This window comes from Penicillium cataractarum, assembly GCF_028827025.1.
Source record: "Penicillium cataractarum strain IBT 29864 chromosome Unknown utg000004l, whole genome shotgun sequence".
In the NCBI taxonomy this organism is placed as follows: Eukaryota; Fungi; Ascomycota; class Eurotiomycetes; order Eurotiales; family Aspergillaceae; genus Penicillium; species Penicillium cataractarum.
In genome coordinates, this window is record NW_026622740.1 from 3021776 (window position 1) to 3040423 (window position 18648).

General features: G+C 46.5%; 8 protein-coding genes across 8 annotated transcripts; 4 read left to right on the top strand and 4 right to left on the bottom strand.

Annotated features, from left to right (window-relative positions):
• Nucleotides 1-629: 629 nt before the first annotated feature.
• N7496_005600 (protein kinase domain protein) lies at nucleotides 630-1668 on the top strand (the record flags this gene model as incomplete). Its single annotated transcript, XM_056698529.1, has 2 exons — nucleotides 630-732; nucleotides 1211-1668. The coding sequence occupies 2 exons, from the start codon at nucleotides 630-632 to the stop codon at nucleotides 1666-1668; spliced, it is 561 nt and encodes a 186-aa protein (XP_056557054.1).
• A 2645-nt stretch (nucleotides 1669-4313) lies between these two features.
• Nucleotides 4314-5597, bottom strand: aclF (extracellular proline rich protein; the record flags this gene model as incomplete). Its single annotated transcript, XM_056698530.1, has 1 exon — nucleotides 4314-5597. The coding sequence occupies one exon, from the start codon at nucleotides 5595-5597 to the stop codon at nucleotides 4314-4316; it is 1284 nt and encodes a 427-aa protein (XP_056557055.1).
• Nucleotides 5598-6048: 451 nt separating this feature from the next.
• N7496_005602 (uncharacterized protein) lies at nucleotides 6049-6967 on the bottom strand (the record flags this gene model as incomplete). Its single annotated transcript, XM_056698531.1, has 4 exons — nucleotides 6049-6230; nucleotides 6279-6618; nucleotides 6698-6768; nucleotides 6829-6967. The coding sequence occupies 4 exons, from the start codon at nucleotides 6965-6967 to the stop codon at nucleotides 6049-6051; spliced, it is 732 nt and encodes a 243-aa protein (XP_056557056.1).
• Nucleotides 6968-7939: 972 nt separating this feature from the next.
• On the top strand, nucleotides 7940-8215 carry N7496_005603 (uncharacterized protein; the record flags this gene model as incomplete). Its single annotated transcript, XM_056698532.1, has 1 exon — nucleotides 7940-8215. One exon carries the CDS (start codon nucleotides 7940-7942, stop codon nucleotides 8213-8215), a length of 276 nt encoding a protein of 91 aa, XP_056557057.1.
• Nucleotides 8216-9732: 1517 nt separating this feature from the next.
• N7496_005604 (uncharacterized protein) lies at nucleotides 9733-11019 on the top strand (the record flags this gene model as incomplete). The annotated part of the gene is made up of 1 exon (XM_056698533.1): nucleotides 9733-11019. The coding sequence occupies one exon, from the start codon at nucleotides 9733-9735 to the stop codon at nucleotides 11017-11019; it is 1287 nt and encodes a 428-aa protein (XP_056557058.1).
• Nucleotides 11020-13700: 2681 nt separating this feature from the next.
• Nucleotides 13701-14681, bottom strand: N7496_005605 (aminotransferase class IV; the record flags this gene model as incomplete). Its single annotated transcript, XM_056698534.1, has 1 exon — nucleotides 13701-14681. One exon carries the CDS (start codon nucleotides 14679-14681, stop codon nucleotides 13701-13703), a length of 981 nt encoding a protein of 326 aa, XP_056557059.1.
• A 531-nt stretch (nucleotides 14682-15212) lies between these two features.
• N7496_005606 (FAD-dependent oxidoreductase) lies at nucleotides 15213-16562 on the top strand (the record flags this gene model as incomplete). The annotated part of the gene is made up of 5 exons (XM_056698535.1): nucleotides 15213-15241; nucleotides 15318-15455; nucleotides 15515-15618; nucleotides 15678-15781; nucleotides 15849-16562. 5 exons carry the CDS (start codon nucleotides 15213-15215, stop codon nucleotides 16560-16562), a joined length of 1089 nt encoding a protein of 362 aa, XP_056557060.1.
• A 519-nt stretch (nucleotides 16563-17081) lies between these two features.
• Nucleotides 17082-17990, bottom strand: N7496_005607 (monooxygenase sphC; the record flags this gene model as incomplete). Its single annotated transcript, XM_056698536.1, has 1 exon — nucleotides 17082-17990. The coding sequence occupies one exon, from the start codon at nucleotides 17988-17990 to the stop codon at nucleotides 17082-17084; it is 909 nt and encodes a 302-aa protein (XP_056557061.1).
• Nucleotides 17991-18648: the final 658 nt, after the last annotated feature.

Sequence of the window (18648 nt, forward strand, 5' to 3'; positions counted from 1 at the left end):
TTAAGTGGGAATGGAGAGCTGGGTCGATTAATTCTTTGAATTCATAATTTATTTCATTGATAATTATTAAAAGAACAAAGTATGTGACGCCCTCCTCTCTTCAACACCCGAGGAGCCGAAGCCCTAGCGTAGAGTGGCTAGAGAAGAGAAGCGTCTTTACTCTCCAGGACCGGGAACGGAAGGAAACCCATGAACGCCGAAACGATCGGATAACCCTCAGCAAGCCACATTGTGGAGTCCCAATGGATTTACATTTGACAATGTAAACTGTAGATGGAGAGAGGAAAGGAAGTTAATTGGGGCCGCGCGACGCGAGTTTTATCAGCGGATTTACGCGCTAGAACGGATTGGGCCACGGCGGGCCGGAAGCTGATAAATTCCGTTCCTTCTTAATTAGGACATGTACTACCCAGAGTATTTAGCCACTCTTGAACCGCCCAAACCACATGATGAGGCGTTATATTGTTATTTCTAAGACAATCAATCTCTTCCAAAATTGTCCCTTCCCCCTGGCCTTACCGTCCTTGCCCGTGCTGCCACCCCACCCTAATACTTCTGTATATCATTAGCAAAACTCTACACGGCTACGACTAAAATTACATATGTTTTGATTCGCCATCATCATCATCATGAGCTTCCACTACGCTGATGCTCTCGAGGAACATAACTGGATTGGCGGAGGACTCGACGCTTATATCTACCGCGTCACTCCAACTATTGTGGTGAAAAACCGTTCGTCGCGACCGAACCCCTGAAGAAAAGGCAGCGGAGCATCCTTTCCTCAAGGAGATCTCGTTTTACAAACGTCTTAATGAGTGCCGCGATCGATGTCCGAATATTGTTGAATGTTATTTCATGCTCCCGGACTACCTTTTCCTATCATATTGCACTTATCAGGCAATCGCTTCTCGCTTCTTTGAACGCCAGGAGCGAGAGACAGGAACAAATGGTTTTCATGGGCGTCTTATCAAGGTCAAGGAATACGAGGATTCTGCTCTCATCGCTCGGTGGATACATTAATTCACTTCTGCTCTTGAGTATGTCGAGAAAGTGGGCTTTTGTCACAATGATCTGCATGCGAGCAACTGTCTTCTTGACAGAAATTTCAACTTGAAGCTGAATGATTTTGGTCGTGCCACCACCATTGGACAGCCACTTGAAGGTACCTGACCTCCACGAGCCAGGCTAATACTTGCCGGGCCATTGAAAGGCACATACGGGCTCTGTTCCGCCAGAACTGAACAGTTTGCGGTTGGGACACTTCTATACTTTATGGTATATGGCCATGAACCCTATGACGACATTATCCTCAGCGCCGCAGAATGGGATCGCCGATTTTGGGAAATGGAGTTTCCAGAACTTAATCGCAATGAGGTTTTCGATGGTCTTGTTTCTGCTTGTTGGCACAATGTCTATCCTACAATGGCCTTGCTAGCGTACGACTTCAAGCGCAAGACTGAGGATATGATCTGGAATGCAGAATACATCTTCGTTGATTCTGCAAAGGAGACAAAGACCTGTGAAGCATTGGTTCGCAAAGGCTTACTGGGACCTGAGTTAGCTCTCCGCTTTCAGCCGGCCTGGCGAAGATACCTACATGTTATTGTGAAGAGAGGCATGTTTATTTGGCAATGCTTTCTACAGAAAAGATTCTGGATCTGGTCTTGATGATCGGTTGGGGCTTGTACCACTTGATAACCTGAGGTTCTTAGACCCACTGTTTTAAACCGAAAAAAGATATGTTATTGTACGGTGGCTATTCCATTCAACTTCGCGATTTTCAAACCAGAGATGCTCTTGCCTTGATATCAATCCTATTATTCAATGTTCTCCTTTGTTTACTTGAGAAGTAGTCTTATTAGGATATTAGGACTTGATTGCCTTCTCCACAATACAGAGTAATTAGCAACGGGCGTTGACGACAGAAAAGCCGAAGCATCTCAATATGTAGTACCTACGAGGGCTGGCCTGAGAGGGTCGTACAAGCGGGCATAGTACTATAAATAATATCTGCTAGGCAAGTAATCACTACGTGATACCAGCAGTCAATGTCTCCATATATATGGGTTAGGATCGTCTCAAGGATGCTCTGGGATGATTTTTGTTTGTCAGGCATGGTTTGGGAAACCATTTCTAGCCCTCGCAAACTCAGATTTTAAGACGGGTATAGGCACGCGGAACCAGGTTTGGACCCGTAATGCCTAAGAGGAGACCATCTCGTTCTCCACGTCTGTCAATTACCTGATTGTGTTGTTTCCTAACATAGCAAAGCAAAGATCAATGTGAGGCTGAACGAACCATTCTTCTCCCTCAGCTACCATTTCCAGCGTGAAGTATCCTTATCCCAGTCTCTCCATCTGACTGGAGGGTCCGGGTTTATCAAGGGTAATAATAGTTCCAGGGTCGGTGCCCTTGCGGAACCAGGGCAACGTCGATGTCATTAGAGCTGCGTTGGATGGGTGCTGTGAGTATGGGGTTAGAGAAGTATGTAGAGGGTGAGGCTCTTATGTGGGCTCAGGCATATCATATGACTATCACCGGACGAAGGTCCGGCAGTAATTCCATACATAGAGTGGGAGAGAATTATTCTCATTATGTCAAAGCGAGCTGAATTGAATTTTAGTCAATGAAGCGAATTAGTTTAGGTAGGAAACCTCTATCATAAATGGAGTAGCTGGGAGGTAAGGAAAGCGTTTCAGGGATTTAGGGCCCGAGGACCTGCCTATATGGACTGGGTAAGTAGTATATACACTTAGGGTGATCCGGACGCTCACCCACAATGGACTTAACCTATTTTATCTGCACCCTAAATAAAAATAAAAACATACAACAGCCATACTATGGCGATGCTCACCTAGCGCCCATCGTTTTGTATTAGGCGGCTCACCCCTTTACGCGGTCGGCCTTCAGCTGACAGTTCACCCACCCGAATATTCTTCACCCTGCCCCAACATATGCCTTTATGCCTTTGTAAATTCTGATCAAGGAAAATCTTTCACGATGTAAGTACAGACACCATGTCCCTGCCTTTTAGGCAGTTGCCGCTATTTGCCCTTAACTTTTTCTATACCTCTTCTACTTCTCTCCCATCTCCCTACCGTTTCCCTCGAGGTTAAGCGAAACCCATCTTGGATTAAAAGGCCTATTGATTGAAGATAGAACTGATATCATGGGGTAGATTGAGATACCCTAGAGATAGCCCAGGTACGGTGTGCGATCATCGTAATGCCATGAATACCAAATTCCATACAAAACACAAACGAAAGCAGGTCACGTTGTACAACCCGTCTAGGGTAAGCCACCGCCCTCTTTCCGACAGCTTTTCCAAATGACCCCCACCCGGAGATTGTGATGACTCAGTCCCAGCCAGAGGGTGGTTGGGTTTTCGTGGGCTGGTTTGGGGTTTGTGCGGGGTTTGGCGAGGCCTACTCTACATCCAATCTGTGGAGTTTTTCTATTTCGCAGAATATATCAAGATAACCTTATGACAACATCATTAGATCCGCGTACAGAAAGTCTAGTCGGTTCTATCTTTCAGCTCTGGGCAGATTAATGTATACCCCTGTCTATTATGATTTCGGGGACGGGAAAATGGCGCGGCTAGTTTTCGTTCCAAATAATCTTCAAGGTTATGTCCCATGGTGAAAAAGAAACATAAACTTAATTGACGCAAGGCTTTCGATCTCGGATGCATAAAATATTATTCTGCAATGCCGCTTTTCTTTTCGCACATGTAATTTACAGTATATAAGCATGCCATAACCGAACCTTGTATAGTGCCAGGCATAATCACCCTCGCCACCTTCTACTTTTTAACGTCTATACCTAAACTGTTCCATAACGTGATACACATTGACCCAGGCTTATCCCAAGAAGCTAAGGGTCAAATAAAGTTTGACAGAGCCTAAACAATAGGCAGTTCTGCTGTACAGAGCTCAAATCTCCATCTCTTTTCCTCCTTACGCTCAGTTTGGGACTTTGAGGTTAGGCAGAGCCGCAGAATTCCAGTACGTGATTGGCCGCCATAGTAAATAAGCAGGCAATTCGAAGAAAATTGTACAATGGCGAGGAAGTTTTAAAGAGAAGATCAGAGAAAAAGAGAAAGAAGTGACAGGAAATAGTATGTATAAAAGATGTGAAAAGAAAGAAGAGAAACAAAATAATGAAGTCCAAATTGCGGCCATCAACTTCTGTATTATCAACAATACACATCAACAAAATGAATGGAACCGACTGTTGTACTTAGCTGATGAAACAGAAGACGTATCGGGCTGCCCAACTGTGCTGCTAGATTCTCGTACTGTGCAGATAGATTAAGCATCCACTGGCTTAGGCACAGTATCCTCGAGGCTTGCACCCTCCCCTTTTGAAATCCCTGTTTCATCACTAGGCTTAGGCACATTGTCATCATACCTTGCATTTTCTCCACTGGCGATTCCGTTCTCTGCAACTGAAGGTATAAAATCTTGAAGTGCAGCACCCTCTCCACTGGCAATTCCACTCGGGAAAGTAGGGTTGGGCATATTTTCATTGAAATTTGCGCCATTCCCATCGGCGATTCCATTCCCAGTCGCAGGAGGTACACTCTCCTGGAACTTTGCACCATTTCCTTTGGCGATACCTCCAGGATCTAAGCCTGGATCTTTCTCTTTCCCTGAATCTGGGTTTGCACAGCCCGAAGTGCAGGGAAGCCCAGAAGGGCCCGGTTTTCCATCAACGCCAGGAGGACCTCTAGTACCTTGATCACCTTGCTTCCCCTGAGGCCCCGGTGATCCTTGAGGCCCCGGTGATCCTTGAGGCCCCGGTGATCCTTGAGGCCCCGGTGATCCTTGAGGCCCCGGTGATCCTTGAGGCCCCGGTGATCCTTGAGGCCCCGGTGATCCTTGAGGCCCCGGTGATCCTTGAGGCCCCGGTGATCCTTGAGGCCCCGGTGATCCTTGAGGCCCCGGTGATCCTTGAGGCCCCGGTGATCCTTGAGGCCCCGGTGATCCTTGAGGCCCCGGTGATCCTTGAGGCCCCGGTGATCCTTGAGGCCCGGGTGATCCTTGAGGCCCCGGTGATCCTTGAGGCCCCGGTGATCCTTGAGGCCCGGGTGATCCTTGAGGCCCCGGTGATCCTTGAGGACAGATGTTACAAGGCTGTTGCTGACCAGTTGAAGTGGATGGCTGTACAGGTTGAGGTTGAATGAGTTGAATTACTGGCTGTACAGGTTGAGGCTGAATGTATTGACCTCCGGGAATAACCTGGGGTTGGTATGGAATCTGCTGCTGCCCCATTCCAAATAGCGGGCCTTGACCACCCATATTTACGGCGATGGGCATGCCGATGAATGATGGTTGCTGGATAGGGAGGAAGTTTGGCAGGCTAGAGCCGCCGAGTGAGCCCATGCAGGGTCCAACTTGGCCATACCCAAATTGAGGGAAGGGATTTTGCGTTCCCCCTATTGGTTGCAGCATCGAGTTGAGGCATGGTTGTTGACCTGGTTGAGACAGTGAGATCGGCGTGCATTGCGTGTTAGAGGTGCAGATATAGGCGACTTGGGCGAAGGAGACATTAATGAATATGAAAAAGGCAATTGAACTCATTAATGCGTCCATGATCATTTTCTCGTCGGTATGGAGATTCCAATAAGGGGTGGATTTATACTGGATTAGGCTTGGTGAAGTTTTAGTGACGGGAAGGAGAAGCTACAGAAATGCAGTTTAGTTGTATCTATCTAGAGTAGGTAGCGGATAAGTAGAAATAGACAATGATAACGAATGTTACAAGCCGGAAACGGGCAAATGAAGGATATAGAAACAGTTGTTGACGCGACTACACGGTCAAATCCGTATCCGGGAATTCCACATACCACATTACGTGCACGTCGCATAGAGCATCGGAGTTTGCAGGCTTTGCTACGCTAAGGGCTGGTGAAGACGGATTTGGTGAACAATAGTCGGATAGAATATTCATATTGGCATTGGTGGGTATAAGAGACTGTGGAGTAGATTCCAATAGTATTATCCTTGCTGAGTTAAGGCCCAAAGCTTCCTCAAGAAAGCGATCTTAACTACTGCTGTGTAAAACATAACCATACTTATCTTGCACAGGAATAACAGGAAGTTGCATACTCTTCTCATCAACTGGGTTGAAGAATAACTTGTTGGCGTAGTCCTTGTATTTCTTGACTCGTTCTAATCCGTCAGGCCCGACGCCGTGAGGGAAAATGAAGATCTGTGGGTGCGGTCCTGTTTCGAGTTAGAGTAATTCACTGTAAACAGGTAAGTTTTACATACGAGGATCCTTGGAGTTCTCTCTGCTCTTTTTATAATACTCCTGGTAGTCTTGCATCACCTGCCCGAAATATGCATGGGCAGTGAATGCATTCTCGAAGACCAGAACCCATTTGGGACGGACGCTCTGCCCAACACTCTGCATCCCATATGCATAGAATGCATTAAGACGACCTGCTATCAGGTCTTCTTCAGCCTTTTGCTTAATTTTCTTGTCGTTCTTTTGATTGTCCTTGATTTTTTGCTTCTCCTCCTCGGCTGTACTGTTGTTCTCTTTGGCACGTCTTGCGGCCAAAACGTCGATCTTTGCTTCGCCCTGTTGGCCTCCTACGCCAACGAGTTTCTGCTCAATTTCATTTAATGAGCTTTCTCTGATCAAGAATTTTGCGTCATATAGTCGTTCGTGTCTCGGAATAGCATACCTTTTGATTGTCTAGGTCAAGGTTGAGAATTTGATCAATACCAAGACCCTGAACTGTCTCTCCTAAGCCTCCTGCCAAGAGGTTATTATATATCTTTTATGTGCTTATCAGGGTAGGGACTGGAGACTTACCTTTTCCATCAACTCCAGGTACAGCTGTACTGCCCTTTAAATTATCCACTGCCGGCAGACTCTGGCCTCGTACTACACCAGAGAGATGTGAAATGAGAAGGCCAACGACCACAAGCTTTAAGCTATAAAGAACAGGCATTGTGCTTCCAGATAGCTCTTTGTCGTCTTATAGAAGAAAAAACCGAGAGAGACCCTTAGGATGTCTGTAGTTCAGTATCCTTAAGATAGAAAGTGGATTCCAGCCAGGAGAATTGCAGCAGCACGGTAATTGATAAGAGCGGGTGTAGGCCTACTGCCTATTTGCAGACTCGCCCTGTAGATTGTCATGAATCATAGAAGATAAACAGGTTCATGTCATGCAACTCTGTGAACCTTGGAATTCGGCTTGGTAGCCTCACTAGATGTACTATTGCTTTTCCATATCACATGTTACAGAAGGTGGATTGCCCGGTTGGCATCATTGGGCTTGTAAATATGTCGTAGTTGAGTGGATTTGGAGTCTTCAAGTAACGTTTCCAATCCCCACCACCCTGCATCGGTCATGCTAAGTCTCCTTTCGGCAAGAGTGTCTGTTTTTGGAGTTCCAATAGTCATAGACCCGTCTAGATTGATGTGAAAATAGGCTCCAATAGGGTCTTTGATGGAGGCCCTGAAGTCATACTCAATCCTTAGTCCGTGCACAGCCCTTGACGAAAGGGATGGAATGCAAAAGTAGAACCTAGGTAACGAATGCAGCTATGACAGCTCGTGACAGCTTGTGGCAGCTCATCCAGGTCTGATAAGTGAAAACTTTGGAAACGGATATGTCGGATATTTACACGGGTTCAAGAGAGAAAGGTATAACTAAGCGTATTTGTGTCGATAGACAGTTTACTCTTTCACACAGAACGGTGTGCCTATCAATTTGTCTCCTCCCGTGCAGAAATGCAGGCCAACTTCGTTTTACTATGGATTCTTATCTTTTGTTTGCACAGTGCCACAGCGCATTTATATACTGGATGCATTGCCCCCCCTTGCTACCCGCCGGCATCTTACTGCAGTTTTGTTCCCAATACTCAATTATGTCTTAGTCCTGGGGATCTGGGCCTGCTCCCTCCTCCCCTTGGATGGAATGGGAATGGAATGGGCTACCAAGAATATCATAATCAGCATCTGTATCCTCATCATCAAATGCGGCCACCGCCACCGCCTCTTTATCCTGTGCAGCAACCCTATCTACAACCACCGCCGCCGCCGCCACCACTGCCGCCACTTGAATACCAACGTCCTTATCCTATGCCTCCTTATCCCCCTCAATATCCTTATCCTTATCCTTATCCCCTTCACCCACAACCACCCCGAGAACCAGATCGTCCGCCAGTTCCAAAACCTGATCCATGTCCTGTGAGATGTGAGTGCAAGAGGGGTGACAAGGGTGAGAAAGGAGAGAAAGGAGAGAAGGGGGATAGAGGTGAAAAGGGGGAATGTGACTGTAAAATAAATAAATGAGAGATTGTGGAAAAAAATTAAGAGCTATGAATCTTCCACAATGATGTTATTTCAGTAAATCACACGTCTACTTCTTTACCTTGATAGAACACCAGGTGCATTCTCTTCAACAGGCTTTTTAAAAGGCAGCTGAAGATTGTCCGTGTAATGTGAGATAATTGCCCTAACAAACCTACATTCATCCATTTACAATTGCATGATGATGCCTATATGATACCGGCTATGCATAATCTCTACTTCCAAATGTGCTGTGGCCCGTGGGGCAGATTCTGCACTCTGTTTGCAGATTGAACCATATGAAATTTCTTTTCAGCAGCTAAAATGCTGACATCACTAAGTGGCTGAATTCATAGAAGTATTTCGGTAGCAGTGAGATCATGTTAAACACCTATGCAACCACACTTGTATGGTCAGCTACAGGATCATGTATTAGGAAATGAAATGTGGCTCCCTAGCTATGTTACATGATTCTATTCTCTCACTATGATAACAATATGTCATACTTCCTGCAACACAGAAGCTAGGTGTAGGATCATTAAGTGCAGAAAGGAATCTTGATCAGTGCTTCTACAGTCTCAAGAAACATTGTATAAGGATGCCATCCTTCATTGTTTGGTGCATATATTTTAAATGCAACAGTGGTAGCGACTACCTATGTAGTATCTAGTCAACCTGTACACTTGACATCATTATCTTAGCTTCACTGTGACAAATAGCACACAGCTTGCCTGCCCAGTAATAAACGCTATCACAAATTATCCCTGTGCCGTGTAACTGTGCCATGGTGGGGGTTACTTTGAGCTGCATAGGTGCGTGGAAAACCTCCGCTCTTCTCAGGCTTCCTAGTCTTATCATCCACAATCAACGCTGAACAAACGAAACACCCGTACGCATTATCTATTTCCTATGGTGCTTTCGCTTTTGGCCTAAAATTCTCAAATACTCTCAGACTTGACTGCTCGTTTAAATTTTGCTCCATCGCACAGCTCAACTACCCGTCTCTGCATTATGAAAGAGCCATTTACTTTTGTGCTATTTATTAGCAGCATGATCCACGTATGCATATGTGCAGGTCACTATCATGTACCTGTCATGCCCGGAACGCTATCAGGCCAAGATTGGTCCCGCAGCCCGGGCTACAATTTTCATTATGGCGGGGCTCAATGCGAACAAGTCTCGTCATACCCCTACTCGGCAACACCATACAACCACGACTTTGAATATCAACAGAGTATTCACTGCCATGCCAGTCCAGGCATTCCTTCGAAATTTGACCCTGCATGTGGACTGCCTCCGTGGTCTCCAGCCAGCAAGTCCCTTTGGTTATGCCAACATGATCTCGATCCATATTGGCTATACCAGTACTCCGACTTCTCTAGCAGGCCTGGAAGCTTCCATGCAAAGCCAGATTACAGCATGGGACCTTTCGATAATGGATGGAAGGATTACCTGTCCTGCAACGAGAAAATTCATACAGAAATAGCCAATTGCAAAGCTGAAGAGACAGAAAGTTGCAAGAAGCAGATAGCGCTCTTGGAACAGAGGCTTCACGCCCACTACACCAAAGAAATCGAGAAAAAATGCAATAATCAATTTTCGCATCCTCTATATGGGAGCGACTATAAGGAATGGTTTAGAAAAGAAAAGGCTTCTTTGGAGGAGCGACTTCAAGCACAGTGTGCAACTGCACAACTGAACGCAGCAGCAAAATGCAAGAGCGACCAAGATACAATGCGTGAAGAACACCGGAAAGCCCAGAACCAACTCGAGCAGGAGAAAGAGATATTGAAGAAGCAAAATTTCGAACATGCACAAAAGGCAAAGAACGACCAAGCGGCCAAGGAAAAGCTCGAGCGGGAGAAGGAAGAGCTTGCGCAGGAGAACAAGAAGCTAAAGAAACAAGACGATGAGCGCGTCCAAAAGGCGAAAGACGACCAAGCGGCCAAGGAAAAGCTCGAGCGAGAGAACGAAAAATTGAAGGCAGAATCCAGACCAGAGCCAAAACCCCAGAAAATTGGTCCGCAGAACAACTCGACGTCTGAATTTGAAGCATTCTCAAAGCAAAAGTGCCCATCACTCCACGGTCAGCGAGCGACAGCGTTTGGTGTGACTTACGAAGCCTTTTGTGGCGCTAGACCTCGTGGTCGTTACACGGACGACTACGTTGAATCGAAGAATTTCGGGGACTGTATGGGAGCCTGTACAGTTGATCGAAGCTGCCAGGGAGTCTACTATGAGACTCACCTCAGCCGGTGTCGTATGACGATGGATTGGGAATATCCTCCACTTGGGTGGGCGGATAGTACAGAATTCAGTTTCGTTCCGGTTTCTCCACGCGAGGGAGGCATCGGTGCCACAACACCCGACCTTCCTAGTCGTTTGATCAAAGATGACTACATGGATAACGCCAGTTGTCCGGATTCAGACGGCAGCATTGTCTCCGTTGGGTCACTTCAATTTCGGGTCCACTGCCGGAAATACCAGCCCAAAAAGCATCTTGAAAGCGTGGGTTCGTCGCGTAGGGTTAGCGGGATGCTGGCTATCTGTGCTCTTAACCCAGCTTGTCAAGGTGTCGCTTATTCGGCCAGTAGTGTCTACATGATTGCAGAGCATGAGAAACTGGAAGAAAAGACAAGAAATTCGGATCTGGTCAAGGCTTACCATTGGGTTATTATGCTGACCGAGCCGCGAGTGGCAGCGTAATTGGGAGTAATTGGTGACCATCAAGCAACATCTTATGTACAACAACTAGTAACTGGTTTACAAAGAGGAGCTCAAGAGGCTGAGAGCCACCCAATCAAAGAAGTCGCATGACTCTAATGAGAGCCAGGTCAACATGCAGAATGAAACCCATTTCTCTCACAGGGGGACGGTTATGACACAGAGAGTAGTCAGTCAATATTCTTCCTTAGCAAAATTTCTCTGCGATACCATGATGGGAGACAAGCCCTGAAGGTGCTTTAGTTCATCTGCAAAGATAATAGTTCTGTTACATATCGTGCCACTCTTCAACCGGAGGATGGAAAATGTTTATGTGGAACGTCTATAAATGAGTGAGGCATCAAAGTATGGCCGCGATCTATCGCTGATTACTTGGATACAAACCACGTAAGTTAGAACGAGGTACCGATGCCACAAACGCACCCGCAACAGTGGGTCTCATTTTGCAAAATTGTCCTTTGAACCGATATCAACTGTCGAATATAGCTTTTCAAACTGTCGGACTGAATTGTTTCCCTCAAAAAGAAGAAGATGGAAGGAGACGTGTGAGGTGAGCTGGACGAAGGGTAGTACAGAGAGAAATTTCTGACAGGGGGCCTCGTCAGCGCTGCAGGGATATTCCTGGAGTCCAGGCGAAGGGGCGAGAAGGGTCTGAAGAGCGAAGCGGTAAGAACTGATGAATTAATCTAATCCTATCTAATCAACAAAATCTGCAAAAAAACATACAACAGCCAGGATTCGCATGTGGTCACCCACCATACTACTAACTAGCCGGCGTGTGGCTTATGTGCGGCAGATAGTCGGGTGGCTGCCGCCCGGGTGAGAGGGGTGAGCTGGGCTCAAGTTGCTTGCTTAGTGCCCAGACGACACCATACCAATCAAATAATAAGATTCTGCATTCTGTCAGCACCTAGCACTTTCAGTCCGGGTACAAAAACGTATTCGCCCAACCGCTTGGGATAGTGAATCCGCAAGGCATCGTTTGGTCAGGAAACATATGCAAATGTCCGGGGTGCACAAATAATACCCTAGTGTTCTCACACGCCTTCATCTCATGGATTGTTGACTTGGTTGGGAAATTCTGCTCGCGGTATTGCACTGCGTGCTCAGAAACTTCAGATGTGCGAGTATGACAACTCAGACCGCGAAAGCTGCGGCCCCGAGTATCCAAGTTAGGGCACTGCGTATCGGAGGCCATTGGATCGTTTCCTGGCACAGCAGAGCTAGGTTGTATATTTGCATGCTCTGAGCGAGCATGGCTATATCCAGGGCCACATAACACGGACTTATCAAGCACAATTCGATCAGGGCCAGGTAGGCTAACCGCAGACTTCGGTTGAGAAGAATTCGATTTGTGTTCCTCTCCAGTTGTTACATCGAGTTTTCTGCAGTCGCTGAAGGTCGACCTGGGTTCTTTTACCGAGTATTGGATAAAATGAGGCTTTTTTCGGGTTCCTTCAACGCACGAATGCGATATTCCCCGCTTGATACACCGAGTACATGGCAGTAAGTTGTCTAAAAAGTAAGTTAATAGCTTTTCTCTGTAATGTATCGAGTGAAGTAGGATTGTATTGAAGCCGATAGGCCCAAGTATCTTACCGCAGCGTTTATGTGATCGTTGACAATTTCTGCATGATCTCATTGCTTTTCGTTGCTTATGTTCCACTACCTCCTTTCTTTCAGATTGATCGCAAAATTTTGACTCCATATCGAATGATATTCGAATATCATGTCCTGACCTTCGGACGTCTCGCACTATTCTTAAGATCAGCCATGCAGAGATGACGGTTAATGGATGATTTAGAAAACGTATAAACATACCAACACACCTATACTCGTTGAGTTAATGAGAAATTGAAATGAAAGTTGCACATTCAAGGGGGGGAATTAGACATTGGTGTAGGTTTCGAAAGAGCGTGCATGAAGTAGATATGGATGTAGCCTTGGTCACAGCAGAACAATTCATTTAAGACACTTCAATCAAAAAGGGGAAGAGAAATCAAACCATCCAAGCATTTGGCCAGCTGGACCCCGGCATCCGCGGAAACCGAAAACTTGACAACGCCACTAGCAGGATAGCATCCTATCTTCCAATCCAAGCGACAATTCTTCATTTTATAATACAGTACAGCACAGAAGAGCTTAAACTCAATGGCCATGTAGGTGCTTCCTCTGTTGGAAGCTAGAAAATCATGGACAAGCGCTGCAGACGTAGCTATCTCTACTCGACTGGGCCCGAACGCTTTAGACAGACTATGTCACGTCGCCGTGCATGCTATCCGTCGCATTGTTTCAATCCCATAGTAACTAAATAGTATGATTATCTGAAGAGACTAGGTAACCAAACTTACAGAGAGAGCCTTCAATATTGCCACGATGGGACGGCCCTTTCATGTTGTGGTTGTGGGCGTCTTATATCGCTATTTAGTCAATGCAAGCTTGAAAAAATTTCTCTATACGATACACAGACCAGGATTTAAGTCAAAAACTGGATTAAAAATAAGTACCCATCTATAATAGTAATAGACTTTCAGTTTACATGAATGGAAATCGGAGTGACACTTCGAAAGCTCTGCGGCATTTTGAACAAAGGAAGATATGCTAGTAAATAGAGAATGTTTAGATCGAGGCATGCTTAATGCAAGATTCCCATTGAAAAACCTTTACAGTCTCTCTTGCACGTCTCCATAAGTGATTGCAAAGCTGTGAGTAGGGCTATAGTGCAGGTTCCAATACCCATCCCAGATTAGCTTAGTGACAGGCCCGATTTCACCCTCATTGATAGTTTGGCCATCAATTGATGTGATAGGCATAATACCTCCGGCAGTTGTGCAAATGAATATCTCATCCGCTTGGAAGACCATCTCAACCGGGACAACTTGAACGTGGGTAGTTATGCCGTTTTTCTGTGCAAGTTCTAGGACAGTCTTGCGAGTGACTCCCTCAAGCACGCCTCGATCTGGGGTATATAAAATGCTATCTCTAACAAGCACAATATTATATCCCGGCCCTTCAGTCAAGTTTGCGTCACCATCAGTTAAGAAAGGATAGTTAGCACCCCGATCGACGGCCTCCAACAGTCCGCGTATCAAGTCGCCCCATTGCAGATTTTTGATCGTCGGATCCATCGACCCAGGAGGGACACGGCGGACCGTTCTCGCTATAATAGCTTTCCCACCGGTCCGTTGCAAGACAGGCGGCATGGCCCAGACATAAGGCTGCACAAACATGTACATCCTGTTGACAATATCTTTCGGGTCGGCTTGGCGAACAAATTTGAGGCCGCGGGTAACGATAAGTTCCACGTAAGCATCGCGAATGCCAGATTTAGCGACCATCTCCACCAAGATGCGTTTGATTTCTGGCTTCGATAGAGGGAGCTGGAGACGCAATTTCTTGCAGCTGGATTCCAATCGATCGATATGATCGTCAAGGCGGAAGAAACGTCCATCCCAGACAGCTGGAACGTCGTATGTAAGGTCACTATGCAGAAAACCTTGATCGAGAAGTGGAATGCGTGCCTCCCCCAGTGGAAATAAGCCGCCTTCGACCCAAGCAATTCCTTGAGAAAAAGGGTTGTTGCATGCCTCAAGTTTGGCTTGTCGGTTTTCATACCCTCCTAGAATTGCATCCATAGAGGCCATATTGAAGCGAATTGTGTCAAACAGTTCAAAGAAATGACGACTAGTATGTTGGGGGGGGGGAATGATTTCACTCCACGGAAATACTTTGACGGATGCTGTGCTCACGATTTGGATAGAGGCCATGGGAGTGATTATATATTTCCTTGACATACAACGCTATATCCTTTAAGCCACGTAGTCACGTGAGTCAACATCAGATTTGGCTATGTAGGTGTTCTAGGTGTAAATGGTAACGCCGCATAGATAACGGGCGGCTACTGGTAGGGGCGGCTAGATAAGACCTGGGGTAACCCGACTTGCGAGGTTCCGACTAAGCGGTCCCGGAACACAAATTTCAGCAATATCCGCCCGAGCCAGGCCGACATATTATTAAGTTTATGCGCGACTTTGACGCATCTTCGTTCCTAGTACCCAAATATACCTATCGAATTTAAAATTAAAGTCTGCCTGACCTTGGTGTTGAATTCTTCCGTCGCAAATATATCGAAATCGATTGACTGCTTACAACTCAGCGACCGCCAAAGTCGAAGTATGTCACCGAAGAACGTCGTCGTTATTGGGTAAGTTGGCAATGTCGCAGTGACAATACCCGATATTCAAAAAAAACAAGGAAAAAAAGGAACTCATTCTTTACAGGGCTGGGGTTGCAGGACTTACTACAGCACTCCTCCTATCTGAGCGAAGCGGATACCGGATCATTGTAGCTGCTAAGCACATGCCCGGCGACTATGACATCGAATATGCCTCACCATGGGCTGGTGCAAATTACATGCCGTGGGTCGAGCTATAATACATACATTTCGCATAGTCATCGACTCACAAGAAATGCCTAGGGTCTCAATGCGTGGAACGCAAGCAGCAGAATGGGACAAAAAGACATGGGCACGTCTGCTAGACCTTGCACTCAACCGACCGGATTCAGGCATACACATACAAGGTACGTAAGGCTTGGTCCAGGTATTTCCTTCCAAGACGGTATGCTAAACATATGAACAGAATGCCAAATTTATAGCCGATCCAAAGATAAAGGCTCCGCCACAGCAGAATGGTTTTCCGAGTTGCTGGCTCCCAATCCCTGGTTTAAGGAGATTATTCCCAACGTGAGTTGTAATTCTGTTTTCTCGGTGCAATGCCTTGTGTAGAGAGCGATCACTAACTCACCGAAAGTTCCGAAGCATTTCCAAAGACAAACTCGGCCCCGGAGTGGACGCTGGCACTAGTTTTACCTCCGTCTGTATTAACACCGCTATATATCTTCCTTGGCTCGTATCTGAATGCCTGAAGAACGGCGTGCGTTTCACACGTGCTGATTTCAAACATGTACTGGAAGCCCGCTCCGTCGGTGATCAATTGGGAGACTCAATCGACTTGATAGTCAATTGTACTGGTCTAATGGCCTCCCAGCTGGGTGGGGTCGAAGACAAGTCGGTGGTACCGGTTCGCGGGCAGATCGTGATTGTTCGTAATGATGCGAGCAAAATGGTTGGTATATCCGGGACTGACGATGGAGGTGAAGAAGTTTGCTATGTCATGACCAGGGCCGCAGGCGGTGGTACTGTCCTTGGTGGGTCCTACCAGAAGGGTAATTGGGATTCCCAGGTTGACCCAAGCCTTGCTGTCAGAATCATGAAGAGGGCAGTTGAGCTGTGCCCATCCCTTACTGGTGGAAAAGGCATTGAACACCTTGATATCATAAGGCACGGCGTCGGGTTGAGACCAGTGCGCGAAGGGGGAACAAGGGTGGAGAAGGAACGCATTGGTGACACATGGGTAGTCCACAACTATGGCGCCGGTGGAGCTGGTTATCAGTCATCATTTGGGTGTGCTCAAGATGCCGTGGAACTGGTGGAAGAAGCGTTACACATGACCGCAAAACTGTAGGTTGCCAAAGTCACAACGAGAGTAGCTCGAGAGCAAATTATCATGCAATAGGAATGATGAAGAGAAACAAGTTTTGTCCAAGTCATGGGGTACTCAAGAATCAAGACGAAAGAGATCTGAGAATATTATGTCAATGAAGTGGTATATCAATTTAAAGCAGGAATTAATGCCACAGCTGCCGAATCAGCTAAGTTAAGATTATCTAGAAAAATCGGGCACTCCGATAATAAATTTAACAATACAAATGCAATTCATCGCTTTAGGAAACAGCTTGTTGGGAAGTATAGTGTTGAACGACTGTGGTCATTTCAAACGTATTTACATCTATTCGATTTCAGAGAGGAGAGTATCGTACAATTGACATGCATCACTATGAAATCAACACGTGATATGATGTATGATGGCCGAGATTGCTGGACAAAACATATGAAGTGATAACTCGGCAGAAAGGACTGAAGTCTTCATTAGACGATCCATAATAATTCATCCGCCCGCAAAGGCGCATAACCAATTTATGACCTAGAATGTCACTTTGTTTTCCCGTTTCAAGCGTTCAAGGGCTGCATCTTCCCCCGATAGGCCAATAACGTCTGCAAGCTCGGAGTAGTCGGATTGCCATAGTCCAGGCGAAAATTTCGGGAATTGCGAACGGAATCCCAATATCCGCTGCGCTCTAGGGGATAGTTGTTTGATGGTATCCAATCCGATAATGAACGGATTCGCTTCTTCTGGCGTCAGATAACTACACTGTAGTGTGAAAGCTAAGCCACGACGGTTCTCATCTTTAGTTTTATTGGCACCACCACCATGAACTGTCTTGCCACTCATCAGGACAGCATCGCCGGCCTTCATAATGGCAGGAACCGTTTGGTCAGGTGACCCCATGTTGGAATAGTCTTCCCACATATGAGATCCAGGGATGATTCTGGTGGCGCCATTCTCTTCAGTAAAGTCTGTCAGGGCGATGAGGAAATTGATAGTCGCCTCCGGTGCCTTCGCGCCCAATAGATTGAAGATTGGATACTGGCCTTGATCCCGGTGAAGCACCTGAGCTTTGTTGCCAGGCCCGATTTGGATCACTTGAGCAGCACCCATCCAGTACGTCCCAGAGTCTTGGTGGAAAACCCTCTCAGCCACGGCGTGGACTAATTCGTTCTCAAGCACTTGATGACGAAATATCTTGCTGTGGGTTGTAACATTTGTGAGGCGCTTTGTATTGCTGCCGTGAAAGTCTTGGATCTTGTCGACCTTGTGTTTGGAGCCCGACTGGATGGCCTCCAACGGTTTGTCAAGTTCGTGATTCAACTCCTGCAACTGGTCTCTCGACAGAAGTCCTCTGATGATCAGGACACCGCATTCGCGTAGGGATTGGGTGATTGATTCTGGATCGTCTGTTGGCGTCACGTGAGGAACAGAGATTGGAGTCATGGTGAATGAAGTTCGATAATCCAGGAGAGTCAAATAATGCTTTATGTCAACAGCCCGACAAGTGATATACGTATGGATAGGGAATCCCGTCAATGAGCATCGTTTATTTATAGAGGACATCATGAATTTTGCCAAGATTCATCAAACAACCAGAAGGGCTTTCCAGCGCCCTCTCCTTCAGCCCAACACAATGGCTTCTCTTACTTTCGCCATTGAGCCGTGTGAGTGGGCACGTTTTGATTACAGGCGGTAGTCTCGGATCTCCAATCTAATCGCTAACCGCACTCGCTTGACTCTTATCTCTGCTGTACGTCATCTACCCCACATGACCTAGTTCGTTTTCTTATCTAGACGCTGCTTTGGATTTTGCCAGGGATCCTCCTTGCTGCCCTTGGCATCATTCCAATGCCAGACTACCCCTAACTTCTGGGAACACATTTCGGAATTCGTATATTTGCTATCTTGGTTGAAGTTGGCTCTCTCGGTTGGTGCCGGGAACACTCAGAATTGAATATAATCATGAGTGGTTGATAACCCACCCACTTTGGTGTCTACCAGGGCCTACTACCCCGCTCGAAACTGTAGTTTAAACTTCGGTGCCCTCGGACCCCGAGAAACACCTCAATGCCGATGTAGACAATGTCCCGAGCTGTACCTT